Source organism: Nematolebias whitei, chromosome 2, assembly GCF_014905685.2.
Source record: "Nematolebias whitei isolate Nwh7 chromosome 2, NemWhi1, whole genome shotgun sequence".
Lineage (NCBI taxonomy): Eukaryota > Metazoa > Chordata > Actinopteri > Cyprinodontiformes > Rivulidae > Nematolebias > Nematolebias whitei.
Genome location: NC_056499.1, coordinates 41,178,844 through 41,196,418, shown reverse-complemented (window position 1 = coordinate 41,196,418; position 17,575 = coordinate 41,178,844). Strand labels below are relative to the sequence as shown.

Here is a 17,575-nt window from a genome sequence, read left to right as displayed (position 1 = left end):
AGATGAGTCTGTATGAATAACGGTTGAATGCTCCACATATAAATTGGGGATAAATTTTAGCTACAACAACTTTAGCTCAACATTTTTTTTTTAATTAACTAATATATAACCCAGTGGTGTACACAGTTAACCAAAAAGTTAGCTTCACTAACCCATATTCTACTAATTGAAAATTAGCTTTGCAAGCACTAAACTGCTAAACGGGTAAAGAAATTAGCGGAAACTAATGCTAAATCGCTAACAGTTTAGATAACTGTCACTCCATCTGCATCGAACATCTTTGTCTCCTTCCGACTAAAGCTGCATCGACCAATCTTGTCATGTGTACAGGTAGTAGCAAGCCAACAGCGTGCAAAATGGATTTTATTTTTATTTTTATTTATTTATTTATTTATTTTTTGCTTTCAGTGATGGGCAATAAAAAAATGACTTTATTCATTATACATAAATAACACAGGCCAGTCAAAATTATTTGACAGACTTAAAAATACAATATTAAAAAATATCTAAAGTAATGTTATGGGTTAGAGGTAGGACAGCCAAGCTGGGACCCGAAAATTCCAGGTTCGGTCCCCAGCCATTCCCACATGTTGTAGTGGTCTCTGAGCAAGACACCCAATCTTAACCCTAATTGCTCCCCAGGGCTTACATAGCTGCCCACTGCTCTGCCTGGGTGTATCTCAGGTGTGATGGGTTAAATCCGTCCTTCTCAAATAGTGGAGCGTGCCCCCCTGGAGGGCCCAGAGCAATGCCATGGTGAGGCGCATGTTACCCCAGGGAACATTTTGCAACAGAGTGTAGGATTTTTTTTTTGTTGCACTATTCTCATTTTGTCAGGGTGCGTTAGGCAACTGTTTGCTAAAACCTGGTAACTCTCAGGCTTACTAATAATAAAGTTATGAACAAATATGGCTGTCTTGTCATTTGGGGAGCCATGCTTGAACCATGTTGCTTCCCTCTGCTGCTGATAAATAAATAACTCCGACACCTCCTCAGCTGGTGAAGCTTGTCACCCACAGCTCGCATACGACAGAGTATAAACTCAAAGCGAGTGTTACCTGAATTGTAGCTATATACTCTTTGTGCAACACATCAGTCACAGACTTGTTCTGTTCTATGCTTATGTGCCCTGTCCATGTCAAATAAACTAAATAACTAACTAACTAAATGTTAGGACTCTATTCTTTGCTAACAAGTCCTCTGCTCTATACGCATTTCACCCACAGCATGCATGCAACAAAGGGTATAAACTCTAAGCAAGAGCGACACCTGACACACAATTTCTTCTATCACGTTGACAACATTTTTTAGTTTTATCATTTGTCAAAGCACAATCCATCCATCCATCCATCCATTATCTTCCGCTTGTTCTGAAGTTGGGTTGCAGGGGCAGCACCTTGAGCAGGGAAGCCCAGACATCTCTTTCCACAGCCACCTCTTCCAGCTCTTCTGGGAGGATTCCAAGGCATACCCAGGCCAACTGAGAGATATAGTCTCTCCAGCATGTCCTGGGTCTTCCCCGGGGTCTCCTTCCAGTTGGACATGCCCGAAGCACCTCCCTAGGAAGGCGTTCCGGGGGCATCCTTAGCAGATGCCCGAACCACGTCAACTGGATCCTCTCGATGTGGAGGAGCAATGGTTCTACTCAGAGTCACTCCCAGATAACCAAACTTCTCATCCTATCTCTAAGGGAGAGTCCATCTACCTTGCAGAGGAAACTCATTTCAATCGCCTGTATCCACAATCTCATTCTTTCGGTCACTACCCAGAGCTTGTGACCATAGGTGAGGGTAGGAACATAGACCGACTGGTAAACAGAGAGTTTTGTCTTATAGCTCAGCTCTCTCTTCACCACAATGGACCGGTACAGAGTCCCAATACTGCAGACGCTGCACCACTCTGTCTGTCAATCTCACGCTCCATTCTTCCCTCACTCGTGAACAAAACCCCTAGATACTTGAACTCCTCCACTTGAGGCAGAACCTCACCCTCGATCTGGAGAGAGAAATCCACCCTTTTCCGTTGAGGACCACGGCCTCAGATTTGGAGGTGCTGATTCTCATCCCAGCTGCTTCACACTCGGCTGCGAACCACTTTAGTGAGAGCTGAAGATCACGGCATGATGACGCCAACAAGACCACATCATCTGCAAAGAGCAGGGATGGAATCCTGAGGCCACCGAACTGAAAACTCTCTGCCCACTGGCTGCACCGAGAAATTCTGTCCATAAAAATTATGAACAGAATCGGTGACAACGGGCAGCCCTGGCGGAGTCTAATCCCACCCTGAAGGCGTCCGACTTACTCTGGCGATGTGAACCAAGCTCTCGCACCTCTTGTATAGTGACTGAACAGCCCGTAGCAACGGGCCCCCAATCCCATACTCACGGAGCACCCCCCACAGTGTACCCTGAGGAACATGGTCGAATGCCTTCTCCAAATCCACAAAACACATGTCGACTAGATGGGCAAACTCCCATGACCCCTCGAGGACCCTAGTCAGGGTAAAGAGCTGGGTTCCATGGCCAGTACGGAACCCACATTGTTCCTCCTGGATCTGAGGTTCGACCAACGATCAGACTTGCTTCTCCAGTATCCCTGAATAGACCTTACCAGGGAGGTTGAGGAGAGTGATGCCCCTATAATTGGAGCACACCCTCCAGTCCCCCTTTTTGAAGAGGGGAACCACCACCCCAGTCTGCCAATCTTGTGGCACTGTCCCCAATGTCCATGCATCGTTACAAAGGCATGTCAATCAAGACAGCCCTACAACATCAACAGCCTTAAGGAAATCAGGGTGAATCTCATCCACTTCCGGAGCCCTGCCGCCTCTGAGCTTTTTAACTACCTCGGCGACTGGAGCCACAGTTATGAATGGATCAACCCCAAAGTACCCCAACTCAACTTCCTCCATTGAAGATGTGCTGGTGGAATTGAGAAGGTCCGAGAAGTATTCCTTCCACCTCCCAACAACATCACTGGTTGAGGTCAACATCAGCCCACCTTCACTGAATACAGTGTTAGTAAAGTGCTGCTTTCTCCTCCTCAGCTGTCTGATGGTTTGCCAGAATCTCCTCGGAGCCGACCGAGAATCATTATCCAAGGTCTCACCGAACTCCTCCCACATCACTTTTGCCTCAGAAACAGCCAAGGCTGTGGACCGCTTGGGCCTCCGGTACTCCTCAGCTGCCTCTGGAGTCCCACTGGCCAACAAGGCCCGATAGGACTCCTCCTTCAGCTTGAAAATCTCCCTAACCCGTGATGTCCACCACCGAGTTTGTGGATGGCCACCACGAGAAGCACCGACAACCTTGTGGCCACAGCCCAAGGCAGCCACCTCAACAAGTGAGGTGTGGAACATAGCCCACTCAGACTCAATGTCCCTCACCTCAGCTGGGATGCGTTTAAAGCTCTCCCAGAGGTGCGAGTTGAAGATCTCTCAGACGGGTTCTTCTGCCAGGCATTCGCAGCAAACCCTCACTACATGTTTGGGTCTACCAGGTTTGTCTAACATCTTCCCTCGCCATCTGCTCCAATTCACTACCAGGTGGTGATCAGTTGACAGCTCAGCTCCTCTCTTCACCCAAGTGTCCAAAACAAGCGGCCACAAATCAGATGACATGACTATGAAGTCTATCATCCATCTAAAACCTAGGGCATCCTGGTGCCAAGTGCACCTATGGACACCCTTATGTTTGAACATGGTGTTTGTGATGGACAAACTATGACTAGCACAGAAGTCCAACAATAGAACACTGCCCGGGTTCAGATCAGAGAGGTCACACTGTCATTACCCACGTGGGCATTGAAGTCCTCCAGCAGAATAAAGGAGTCCCCATCCAGTGCACCTTCTAGCACCCCTGCCAAGTACTCTAAGAAGGCCAGATACTCTGAACTGCCATTCGGTGCATAGGCATAGACAACAGTCAGAACCCGTCCCCCCCACCCAAAGGCAAAGGGAAGCCACCCTCTCATCTACCGGGGAAAACTCAAACACACAGGCACCAAGTCGGGGGGCTACAAGTAGACCCACAACAGCGCGATGCCTCTCACCATGGGCAACTCCAGAGTGGAATAAAGTCCAGCCCCTCTCAAGGAGATTGGTTCCAGAGCCCATGCTGTGCGTTGAGGTGAGCCCAACTATATCTAGTCGGTACTTCTCAACCTCACGCACAAGCTCAGGCTCCTTCTCTACCAGAGAGGTAATGTTCCATGTCCCAAGAGCCAGCTTTGGTAAGCCAGGGTCAGAGCGCCAAGGTCCTTGCCTTCGGCCACTGCCTTCGGCCACTGCCCATGGCATCACTCACCTGACTTTTATGGCCTTTCCTGCAGGTGGTGGTGTTTCCACAGGAAGGTAAACCCATGCTGCTCCTTCAGGCTGAGCCCGACCGGGCCCCATGGGTACAGACCTGGTCACCAGGCGCTTGCCGACGAGGCCCTCCCACAGGCCTGGCTCCAGGGTGGGGCCCCGGTAACCTGCGTTGGGGCAAGCAACACCGAGTTCCTTGGTGTATCATGTTCATAAAAATCTTCGGAATCGCTCTTTGTCGGGCCTGTCACCAAGGACCAATCTGCCTTGGGAGACCCTACCACGGACAATTATAATTACCCCCGACAGCATAGCTCCTAGGATTATTCAGGCACACAAACTCCTCCACCATGATAAGGTGGCGATTCAATGAGAAGCACAATTGTGCTGTTTTTTTTGTTGTTGTTGTTGTAAAAACAGATGTTTAACAAATGTTAGGACTGGTTTAATCCACTTTGGAGTAAGCTGTTGGGGGAAGAATCAGTTTTGTGTTTCCTGTCAGAGATCTGATGGCAGAGGATCCTACACACAGACTCAGAAAAGTTTTTAAAATGTTGATTGAGTAAATAAACAGCTTCTAGTGTCTCAGGTCCAGGGGCAGGAACTGTATTTAAAATGATACAGAGGGGAAAGGTTAGTGTTTGACAGAATAACGAGAAGGTATCTGAATACAGACGGTCTGATGAAACACTAACCTTTCTTGTTGTAACGGGGTGCTCCAGCGGATACACAGAGCTGCAGAGACCAAGGGAAGTCCAGAGGCATAGTCGAGGATGAGCAGAGTTCATACACGGGATCCGAAGAGGAGACAGTACCGATAGGGAGAGGCAAAGGCGAAATCCAAAAACAGGCGTAGGTCGTAAACAAGGTCAGAAGGCTGAGGCACAAAAGGGACAGGCAAAAAGCGTGGTCGAGGGAAACAGGCATGGATCAAAATTAAAGAGCTGTGAACAAAGAGAGTACACTGGATAACTATGGCTGGAAGCAAGCAGTTGATCTGGCAACATAGTGGAGAAAGCAGGAAGTATGTATACACCCAGAAAAAGGTGGAAACCATCAGCAGCAATCAGAGAGAGAGAGGCGTGCCATGCAAAGAGGATGGTAGAAGCAGCAGAGGAAAAACCCAGGAGAGCTGAGAAGAAAAAGCCAAACAGTGAACAGAGTGATGAGAAAAGGAAAAAACAGAGCGTAAACTGTTACATTCCCTTGACTGATGAAGCCTTCTAGATCGAAGGCGAAACGTTTCAGCACAAAAAAAAGAAACTGTCCAGATGACCTGACTGAAAAATGTTGGATTGTATACCTGGATTATTGAGGATAGACTTTGCTGTTAGGACTCTATTATTTGATAACAAAATATATTTTATGTCATTAAACAACTTGTCAGGTTCTTCTCTTGTGAGCGCGTTCCCCTGGACCCCCCTGCCCAACCCCCCCCCCCCAAATGCATGCTCTTGCACTCTTTGCGACTTCTCTGCTGTTGCTGCTCTGAAAACCAAGTCCAGGTCCAGCTAAACATTGAGCAGGAGCTGAGAGTTGGAGGTTCATGTTTCAAACTGTTTCAAAAATCTGTGCACTGCAAAATGTGCTCATTGTAGCCATTAAACCAGACTTCCTCATTTTAATTAATAAAAAATTCAGCGCAAATTGTTTTATTTATTTTTGTTTTATAGGTCAAAGTGTTGTAACACCATCCACCCATCCATTTTCTTCTGTTTATCCGGGGTCGGATGCTGCTTAAGTAGGGAGGCCCAGACTTCCCTCTCCCCAGCCACTTGGGCCAGCTCCTCCAGGGGAATCCCGAGGTGTTCCCAGGCCAGCCGATAATTTATTATTATTTATTGAATGGATTTAATTAGATTTTTCAGTATCAAATGGTCAAAAATGTTTGCAGTTTAAATAAGGATAGATTTTTTTTTTCAGGCAAATTGATGCACTTTAAGCCTTTTCTGTTACAGACTATAAAACAATGTTGATCATATTTGTTGTAAGTTTATATATTTCTTTCGTTTTTTATTTAATGTTAATAAGGATACAATGTTATGCAGAGGTGTACTTATAACAATTTTATAGAAAAAATATACTATTTACAGTCGCGGCGGAGAGTTGGGGGGGCCCGAAATGTTTACTTCTTCCGGGGAAGGGGGGCTAACAGAAAATAATTAAGAAGCACTGGGTTAAATGCAGAGAACTAATTTCACCATTGTATGGGAACATACAGTGATGACAACACACAGCACTTATTTCAACTTAATGGTGTTGTTTGTGGAACTGTGCATCTACATGTCCTTTAAAAAGATTTATTTGGGTTTCTATTTAACATCAACCGTAAAGTTTTTAGTATAAATGGACATATTTTCCTTTACAAGTGAAAATGCATTATTACAGTTTTGTTGAAAGTTCTGGTTTACTAAATGTTTTCTAGATTTTACTAGGATGTATTTTACTAGAATGAACAATATTTACAAGGATTAGATTCTTGAGTCAACTGCAGATTTGTGTTTGTTGTTTCTTCCTTAAAAACACAGAGATGGAAGAGCACAAAGCCGTTTATAGCTCCATCACATTTACATTGCTGATTCGGGGAAATATTTTCTCTGTGGACCAGTTGAAGATTTCATTTTTCTACATCACTGTAAATTGCTGTCATAAGACTTTTAGACTTTTATGTATTTAACTGCCCCTTTTCCAAAACCATAGAAGCACCACATTGGCAGTTTGTGTAACTTTGTCAATTATTCTATACAGTATTATGAAACATGAAAGACAGTGAAAACCCGTTTTATATAATATAAATACAAAAATACAATACCTTTGTGTTTACCATTGTCATCTCTTTTATTTAACAACTGAACTATAAATGTTACTTTAACTAAATCATTCAACAACATTTTCTCTGCTCGATAGATTAAAAAAGAAGTTCAACCCTTTAGAGTTTATTAGGATATTACAATAAAATCACATGCTGAGTTTGGTATAGACACTACTTGTACCACCTAAACTGATTTAACCTGTCAAGTCACAAACTCCACACGAGCTTTTAAGGGTGATGTCATCCCAGGACCCAGAAAGATAGCAGCAAATCCTTTAAATCCTGTGAGTTTTCAGGTGGGGCTTTTTGATATATTTCTTCTAGCAAATTCCACAGGAGATGGATTAGATCAAGATCTATGAACACTTAAAGCAAAATACAAATCTTGAACTTTTTGTGACGAACCATTGCTTTAAGGTGATGCAAGACACATTTACTTGTTGAAAACTAAGCATGTGTGATTCCTGACAATTTTTAGGAAGGAGGTGAAAATTGAGGTGACAATTAACTTATTATATGTGTTCTTATTCTATTTGACAACCAGCTTTTAAAAAATGAATGAGAACAAATGACAGAAACATGGTAGAACAAAAAAAGCTACTGTCACCCTGGACAGCATGTAACAAAAGCAAAGAGACATTTTAATTGTTGTCTTTATCTACAGAATGGTAGGTCAGACGTTTGCTCAGATACATTTGTCATATTTAAAACTGGGGAGTTTTGAGGCCAGGGAACTGGTCAAGGCAGTTTGTACTCTTCCTGTTAGCTTATTGTTGCACTATAGTTGTAGCATTTGTCTGTTGTCATTATTTAAGCTGGTGTGTGGTAGGATGGGAGCTTTGTCTCCTACTGAACACATGCAACGTGACAATGTTCCAGTGGAACATCACAATATAATGAGACTGAAAGGCATTACAACTACTGATTTACTGGCTTCAATGTTGTGAATTATCTATGATCCACTGTTGTCAGCATCTGCTTATTTATTTTTTCTCTAATTTTATCCTAAAGACTGACTTACATAAAGCCAATTTAGTGGTTCTGGACGTTTTCTCCTCCCTGGTGCCAGAAAGAAATGGGCACTAGTCTATATGGAAATGTGTTAATTGCCACAGAACTGACTTTAAAGTATGGTTTTAGGGACAAACAAACTCTTCCTTTGAGTCCAGATTTTGTCAAGCAGCGTGCGCATTTCTTCTTTTGCTCATAACAAACAAAAATATCTCAGAGGGCTTGTGGGGCAATTAAATATATCACTAAGTCCTAATTACCCACCGGGAATCTGCTTAAGCACAAAACAAAAGCCAGTCTGTGCGTCTGCATGTATCCTCATTAGGACATTATTCAGCAGATTGTTAAAAGCAATATAATTTTGAAAATGTGGATTAACAGCATTTCACATCTGCTGCTCATTCTTTTAATTTTCTCAATCATTGTATTATCCTGATGGGCCTTTTGGGGGGGTTACAACATTTTGCATTTTCAAACTGAAAACCATGGCTTTATCATCATATATGTATTATACCATCTTAGAAGTTGCTGCAAGTTTTCCAGTTTCTTGCTTTGAATTGATATTCATGCTGGATTTTTGTTCTATGTAAAACTGTGCCTTTGCTAAAAATAATAATAATTAACAAGAAATGTCTTCTGTGTTTTTCAGTCACTGAAAGGGGATGAGTCAGTGGCCAAGAAGGATGTGCAGAGGATTCTGGAGCTCAGCCATAAACAGAGGTAAAGTGGGGCATCATGCATGAGTAAGAGTTGACTAAAGGGTCACTCTTTTCATGAATCTCATAAAAATGTTAGGATCCTGAAACCAGCTGTAGAGGAATCAAATAATATTTAAACTTAGATTTCACATTAATACAAACATCAGTTGTTATAATTGTTTTGAAATCAGGAACCAGAGAGTTTAAAATGAGCCCTAACAAAAAATAAGGTTTTAAATCCTTTTATTTCAAATGATTGAGCTGTCTGAATACAAGTAATAGCACAATTCAGAAAAAAAATGACTCTTGTTTAAAAAAAAATATATATACTATTCAAGAAATAAACCTGGTCACAAAACCACAGCAATAAACAGAACAAATCTGTCTAATGTGTATTCCTTTGATTGAAGATAAAAAAAAAAAAAAAAAAAAAAAAAAATTGGACTAGTTCAAAGTTTACTGTTAGCTGTTTGCTAATTTTGGGTGTACAGTAGTCCCTCGCTACTTCGTGGTTCGTTTTTTGCTGACTCGCTCTATTGCGGTTTTTCAAAATAATATTGGACATGACACACAAACGACTAGTTGATAGGTGAGCCGCACAAGAAACATGGAATTTTTATTTAAAATAAAATATGTAAAATTATTTAGCACCTGTGTGCAGCCACAGCTGCAGAAAAAGCTTATTTCTGCAGCGTGTCAAGTCAAGTCAAGTCACATTTATTTATATAGCACATTAAAAACTGTAACTGTTATCAAAGTGCTTACCAAAAAAGATCACAGCATCAAATATTAATAACAAGATATTACAGCAACATGAATAAAAGCATAAAAAAATGAAATATAATGAGAAACAATGAAATACTAAATCAAATCACACTCCGTTAATAATAATGTCATCACGTCAGCACTGTATGTTTCCATACAATGGCGAAATTAGTCTCTGCATTTAACCCATCCACCACCAGGTGGTGCAGTGGGCAGCTATTGAAAGCACCCGGGGGGGCATTTTGGGGATGAGGTGTGCTGCCCAGAGACACCACGCGGTATGCAGTGACTGGGGATCGAACCTGGGACTTACGGGTCCCAAGCCGGCTGCCCTGCCTCTACACCATCTCAGCCCACAGTTAAATGTCAGGGAGTAAAAGCAAAATGGATGAACACAATCATCAACAACAAAATACCAAATGAGATCACACTGTGTTAAATGCCAATGAGTACAGATGTGTTTTTGAGGAGAGATTTAAATATAGAGACTGAGGTGGCCTGTCGAATGTTGATGGGCAGATTATTCCAGAGTTTAGGGCCCATGACTGAAAACGCCCTATGTCCTCTGAGCTTCAGCCTGGTTTTTGGTACGGCCAAAAGCAGCTGGTCTGATGATCTCAAGGCCTGAGAAGGAGTATAAGGATGAAGGAAGTTGGAGAGGTATGAGGGTGCAAGGCCATTAACACACTTAAACGTCAGCAGAAGAATCTTAAAATCAGCTCTGACACGCACAGGAAGCCAGTGAAGGGAGGACAGAACTGGAGTAATGTGCTCAAACCTGCGAGTTCCTGTTAGTAGCCGAGCTGCAGCATTTTGGACAAGCTGGAGACGTGAGAGAGAGACCTGACTGACCCCAGCATAAAGCGAGTTACAGTAGTCCAGCCAGGTTGTAATAAATGCATGGACTAATTTTTCAAGGTCGGATCTGGACAGGACGGACTTGAGCTTAGCTATCTGCCTTAGCTGAAAGAAGCTTTTTTGAAGAACAGAATTTATCTGGTTATTAAACTTAAAGTCTGAGTCTGAAACTATCCCGAGATTGGTAACAGACTGTTTTAGATATGGCTGAAAGGAGTCCAGGTTTGCAGGATCAGTGACAGTGGCAGAGCTAGGGTTAAATACAATGACCTCAGTCTTCTGATCATTAAAACTCAAAAAGTTTGCAGCCATCCAAGTCTTGATGTCATCAAGACATTTTAACAAAGGGCGAATGGAGGAGGAACTGTTGGGTGTTAGCAGATAAATCTGAGAGTCATCAGCATAACAATGAAAGGAAAGACCATGTTTCCTCAGGATAGACCCTCAGGGGAGGAGATACAAAGAAAACAGAATGGGTTCAAGAATGGAGCCTTGCGGGACCCCGCAGGAAAGAGGCACTGTGTCAGTTCTTAGCTCTGCAGCAGAGAAGTGGGCATAGCCAAGAGCGTTGTCAGGTGACAGAGTGCAGCTGTAGGCAGAGCTGAAATCATGACATGCACCTCTTTTAGAGCGTTTAGAGTTTAGAAATGTTTAGAATATTGCAAAAGTGTGAGGAGGGTTTAAAATGAATTCATATATATATATATATATATATATATATATATATATATACTAAAATAAACTACTACTCACTACTTGTACTACTTGTACTACTTTTCCTACTTTGCGGTTTTTCACTTATCACGGGACTTCAGGTTACGGATCCCCCGCGATAAACGAGGGACTACTGCACCGAAAATGTATTTTTTATTGAATAGGCTCTTCTATATTGTTACACTTTGTTGATCTAATTAGTTAAATTTTGGTGCCACTTGAACTTATGGTTGTTGGGGATCAATTTTAGATGTAACGCAAATTTTAGCTCACATTTTGTGAAATTACGAATATATAACCCAATAGTGGTCACAGCTAACCAAAAAGTTAGCTTCACTAATCCATCCATCCATCCATTATCTTTACCTGTTTATTCCATTTTGGGTCACGGGGGTCGCCTGTGCCCATGTCCAGCAATCACTGTGCGAGGGGCGGGGTACACTCTGGACGGGTCGCAAGTCCATCACAGGGCCACATAGAGACAAACAACACAAACAACCATTCACTCTCTCACTCACACCTAGGGACAATTTAGAGTTACCAATCAGCCTAACATGCATGTTTTTGGTCTGTGGGAGGAAACCGGATTACCCGGAGAAAACCCTCGCATGCACGGAGAGAACATGCAAACTCCACCCAGAAAGGCCCCTGGACCGGGGTTTGAACCAGGGACCTGCTCGCTGTTAGGCAGCAGCTCTACCAGTTGCTCCACCGTGCTGCCCGCTTCACTAATCCCTATTCTAATAATTGAAAATTAGCTTTGCTAGCACTAAACTGCTAAATATGGAAAGAAATTAGTCTCTTGCTGCAGCAGTTAGAGATAGTTTGTGACTCAAACTTGACTCAATATTAAAATAAATTTTACATTTTTTTCTTGCAATTTCATTGATTTTGACTGTTTGTGAACAATGACCAGCAAGCTGTGTTTTGTCCAGTCAAATATAAAAAAATCATAGCTTATTTTTGTGTGCACTGATTACAAAAGTATAATCTAGACGTGCACATTTTTGACACCATTACACTTACATTGGTTAATACACAATGTTTGCACACACACCAACATGTGTCAATTAACAATGGAGTGAACTTTTGAAATAAATAAATAATAATAATAATAATAATAAAAAAAAACAGATTCAGACCAGTTTTCTAATAATTAATATTTTATATAGGAAGGATTTTTTTTTTTTTTTTTTAGTTCTGGACATATTTTCTGTGAGATGTCATAATACAGTTTGCTCCTTATTAATTTGAGTTTAAAATGACCAAAACAAAATCAAGATGGTTGTAAAATACTTGTGATAACCCTGAATATTTTGTGCCCAAAATTTGTGGCATAAATTATTTGAACATCTTCAATATTCAAGCAAGAAGAATTTGAGCCTGTGAGACTCAAGTAAGGAAAATGAAAATGTCTGTGAATGTCGTAAGACATCCTGGAGAGTCCTACGTAAATGCAGTTCACCAAGTCGTCGCCAGTTGCACACCAATATGCCTGTAAGAGGACAAAATATCCTTTGATAAATAGAAATCAGAATGTTAGAACATTTACTAATTTGAAGGTTAGTTTGTTAGTGAATGCATGTTAAAAGTATAGCATTGATTTTGCAGATGAAAAAATCTAAACTATTTTATTTTTATTATCATTATTATATTGTTATTATTCCCAGGACATCCTTGTAGAAGAGGTGAATAATCTCAATGTATTTTTTTTTCTTTTTAAAATAAAGGTTTAAATAAATAAATATTATTTCTTGAATGTGCATATTTGTTTTTCCCCAAAAACTTAAAACAAAAATCTGATGGAGAAAATAACGTCCCAAATATATATTTTTTTTCTGTCAGTACATTTTGTGTCCAATATAGTCTAGTGCACAACTAATCAACAAAACTTCTCAGGGGGCCACAGTTACTGAAAGCCAGCAGCTCAGGGGCCGGACATCCAGTAATTAAAGTCACTATGTTAATAAACCAAGTATTACAACGATCTGTTATCTTTTATATGTGTTTGTTTTATTACATTGCATTATAAATGCAATATTCAGAGCCAAAACCCAGAACTTAATAATAATAATAATATTAATAATAATAAGACAATAATAATAATAATAAAATAATAATAATAATAATAACTCATTGGTGGGCCGGTCTGAAGTCACCTGTGGGCTGGAAGCGGCCCGCGGGCTGCCAGTTGAGTAGATCTGGTCTAGTGTGTCCATGACAGCAGAGAAAAAAGGCAGGTGGACAGTTCAAAAATCAATTAAAATCTTCCTTACATGTTTGAAAGTAATGAGCCTGTCTTCATTTTGTTAAAGCACATAAACCATCTGCAATTTAGCGTTTTTTGGGGTAGCTTTTTTTTGCAAGCAGGCTGAAAATAGAATTTATCTAAAGTGCTGCGCCAGTTAGAATTCTCTGATTAATGATGTGTGTAATGAGTCTGTTCATGATTAGGACTCATTTGTAGCCTCACATGCTCTCTGAAATGTCAGCCTGATTGAAGTCCAACCTCTCGTGTGCAGTATCTTGATAGCCAATCAATAGTCCATCACAAGTCCACGGCAGCTCTCACATGCCATCAAGCTAAAAAGCATAAAGCAGCAGCCTGGCTCAGTGTTGCTTACCTAGCATTTTGTGAAGCATAGTTTTTTCAGGGTGTTATTAATCCACCTTTGGAAATCCACAGCTGCCAAGAGCAATTACTAGCTGACTCCATCATGGTGGATGCAGACAGGTGATTCATTGCAAGTCATTTATTTTTGACAACTCTTAACAGAGATTTGATTGCTTTCTGAAAATAATTTTGCAGCAAACTGCAATGCAACAGAGATGTTTACCAACAGAAGAGACAGAGCTAAAATGTTTCATATTAAGATTTTAACAATTAGTCCAAATGTGATTAAACCTACTGTGGAAAATAAAGTGCATAAGTGCTATGTGCTCACTACAGAAGGTTGTCAAGATGTCTCCTTCTTCTTGTGCCATTTTCTGACAGTTTGAACAGTGTTGATCTTGTTTGTGCGGCACAATGTTTCCATGTCTTGGATGCAGTAGATGGGATTATGAATTTTATTTAAAAAAAATGGTTGGCTGGTTGCTGTAAAGGAAAATGTTTGCCAGGCTGAACTTAAGCAATCAGACAAGACCGCTGGCAAATAAAAAAATGTTATGTGACTGTGGAGTAATGAGACCCTTTCCAGGGTGAGTGTTGCTGCACTGTCACTTCATTGCACCATTGCCTGACTGTAGCTTGCAACTTTGACTTTTAAATTTGAAGCCATGCTTAAAAATAGTAAACAGACTCTTGTATAGAATTTATCTTGGCTGCCTTGGGTGATTTGATTTCTACAAGCATTTTTTAAAAGCTTTGACCCACATCACTAGCCTACCTAATTCATAATTCATTGTGCATTGCTGTTATCCAAGCACAGTAACATCAAAGAGTATGGAAATAGCCACATCATTCCAATACACAACATTTACCATTTGTGTTAAAAGGATGGTTAATGCAGGACCAGTCTTCATACAGCAGACACACAATTGTGGAGCATTGCAAATCTTATATAACCTTGATTGGCTTACTCAAGATGGAACACCATGTAGGTTTCATACATTCATCCATCCACCCATTGTATTTACCTGCTTCTTCCTTTCTGGGTTGTATGGGAGCTGGTGCCTATCTCCAGATGTCAATGTGCGAGAGGCGGTGTACACACTGGAAAGGTCGCACGCCCATTGCAGGGACACCAGGAGACAAACGAGACAAACAACCATTCACTCTTTTACTTATACCTAAGAACAATGTCCACGTAAAACTTACCAAACATCTTTACAGCTTTTTGTCCAAGTCTTGCTGACAATGTTTGACTAAACACTAAAAGTAGGTAGTTTGAAACAAGCAGAACCAACCATACAGTATTTGAGTATTATAATTGTATTAGTTATATCAATTAAAATTGTATATTTTTGTTTTCTTTTGTACAAATGCATTTTCTTCTTTTAGCTGTACTCTCTTCAGGAATCCACCACAGCAAGTCATCATCCTCCATCTCAATCTGTCCTGTGCATACTCTGTCCTCACTCCATCTACCTCATGTCCTCACTAACTTCATCCTTAATGTATTTCTAACATGTTTTGACCAATATCCACTGTTCCTCCTCTGGACATGTCTAAACCATCTCAGCCTGGTGTTCTGATGCATGCTCAATAATCCAGACAGAAAAATCTAACAAGGTTGAATCAGGTCCTCTGGATGGATTTGTCTTCTTCTTTTATCCAAAAGACTTTGTCAGTCTGAGGATCTGCATGTAAACTCAGTCTTATAAGCAGTACCTTCTCATAGTGGATCAACCAGTTTGCTGGTGACAGCCAAAACTAGAAAATAGCGGCTCACCTACCATCAGCCTAATGGTTGATCGTTAGTGCCCTGATGGCTTCTTGCTATTCACAGAAGGTTGAGTAATACTTGCAATAACAGCATCGTAAGAGAGTTACAGTTTAATATGGAGACTTCCACACATTTAATGATGGACAAATTCTCTTCACAAAGATGGCCTCCTTTACTCCTCTCTCAAAGCATTGTTCCTCTCTATCAAGGATGTGACCATCTTCATCCCTGAATGAGTGGCCGCTGGCGTGGAGATGAATGTAAATCATAGATTCCTGGCCTGATGATGTTGCTCTTCTGTCATGGGTCATCCTTTTGATCAGTGGCTTTTTTATTTTTCCCTGATGTATAACTGATCACAGCCCTTATGGCACTGAACAGCATACACAATATTGCTCTGTACCAGGGGAGCAGATTTTTGGGACAAACTAGTCTTTATTGTAATTTATTTTTGGGTTTGAAATCCACTGGGACGTTATGTTTAGAAAACAAAATGTCTTAGTTTCTCCGAATCCCCCACAACATACGGAATTACCACTAGTCTGGGTTTGGGGTCCTCCTTTTCACCTGACGGCTGAATGGAGTCCTGCTCGTGTTTCTTATCTGTTTTTTTCTCTCTCTCTGGCTTCTCTAACGTATCCATCCTTGTCACTCCCAAGATGAACCTCAACAGCTTCAGTTTGCCACTTTGAGTTCTTCCTCCTGTCTTTTTATCAATGTCTTTAAATTATACAATATATCTGTTCTCACCACTGTCTTGTGAATCTTTCCTTTGACATTTGATGCCACCCTTTTCTCACAAATCACTCTTGAAACGTGTCTCCATCCTCTCCATCCTACATGAGCTCTTCATCTCTTTACCACACTTCACATTTTACATTGGCAGTTGACCCTAAGTACTTGAAGTCTTTGTGAGCTCTGCTCTTTGTGGCCTCATTGTTCCACCTGTCTCCCTTCTATTCACACATGTACTCTGTCTTGCTATAAACCACCTTTCATTCCTCTTCTCTCAAGTTCATACCGCCACCTCTCCTAAATTCTCTTCCACCTTTCCTTGTTCTCACCACAAATCACCAAGTCATCTTCAAGTATTATACCGGTAGTCCATGGGATGACTTGACCTCATCTGTTAGTCTATCAGTCACCTCCACCTTGAAGCTATCTGTCACTCCTACAACACATCTCACCACTGTCCTGCTGTCCTCATACATGTCCTGTACCAGTCTATCAAACTTCTCTGCCACTCCAGATGTCCTCATGCAATACCACACTTCCTCCCTTGGCACTCTGTAATATGTTTTTTCTAAATCCATAAAGACATAGTACATGTATTTTTGACCCTCTTTGTATACTTCTCTGTCAGTATCCTCAAAGGAAAGATGGCATCTGTGGTGCCAAGGAAGCATACCACAAATGCCATCTTTGTTTTGAGGATGCTGATAGAGAGGCATCATCAAAGCAAATACAGAAACAACACAATCAAAGGGAAGTAGTTTTTATGTTCTCAGGTTTAAACAAAGTTTGAATGGATATTTTTATTTACTCAAGACAACGGACTTGCGACCTTTCCAGAGTGTACCCCACCAATCACACAGTGACTGCTGGATATGGGCACTAGTGACCCCCGTGACTTGAAAAGGAAGAGGCGAGTAAAAGACAATGGATGGATGGAAGAATAGATGGATGGATGAAACTGGTTGTCTAATGTGCGGCGGCTGAGTGGTTAGAGCAGTCATCCTCCAATGCAAGAGTTGGGGGATCGAATCCACCAGCAGTCACATGCCGAAGTGTCCCTGGGCAAGACACTTAACCCCTCGTTGCCTCTGATGTGTGTCCCATCAGTGTATGAATGTGATAAAACACTGATTAGTCTCTTTAGAATGATTTGTTCAATTTGCTTTGTATAGATCTAGTAGAGTTCTGTATGAATGGGTAAATGAGGACACATATTGTAGTGTAAAGCACTTTGAGTATCTCAATAAGATAAAAAGGTGCTATATAAGTACAGTCCATTTACCATT

At 41.2% G+C, this 17,575-nt stretch overlaps 1 protein-coding gene across 1 annotated transcript in view; it reads left to right on the top strand.

Moving 5' to 3' along the window:
• Nucleotides 1-17,575, top strand: part of luzp2 (leucine zipper protein 2) — a 273,258-nt gene that overhangs the window by 141,608 nt on the left and 114,075 nt on the right. The window contains exon 3 of the mRNA XM_037691960.1: nt 8,781-8,851. Coding sequence (XP_037547888.1) covers nt 8,781-8,851 — 71 coding nt within the window. The remainder of the gene's footprint in view (nt 1-8,780; nt 8,852-17,575) is intronic.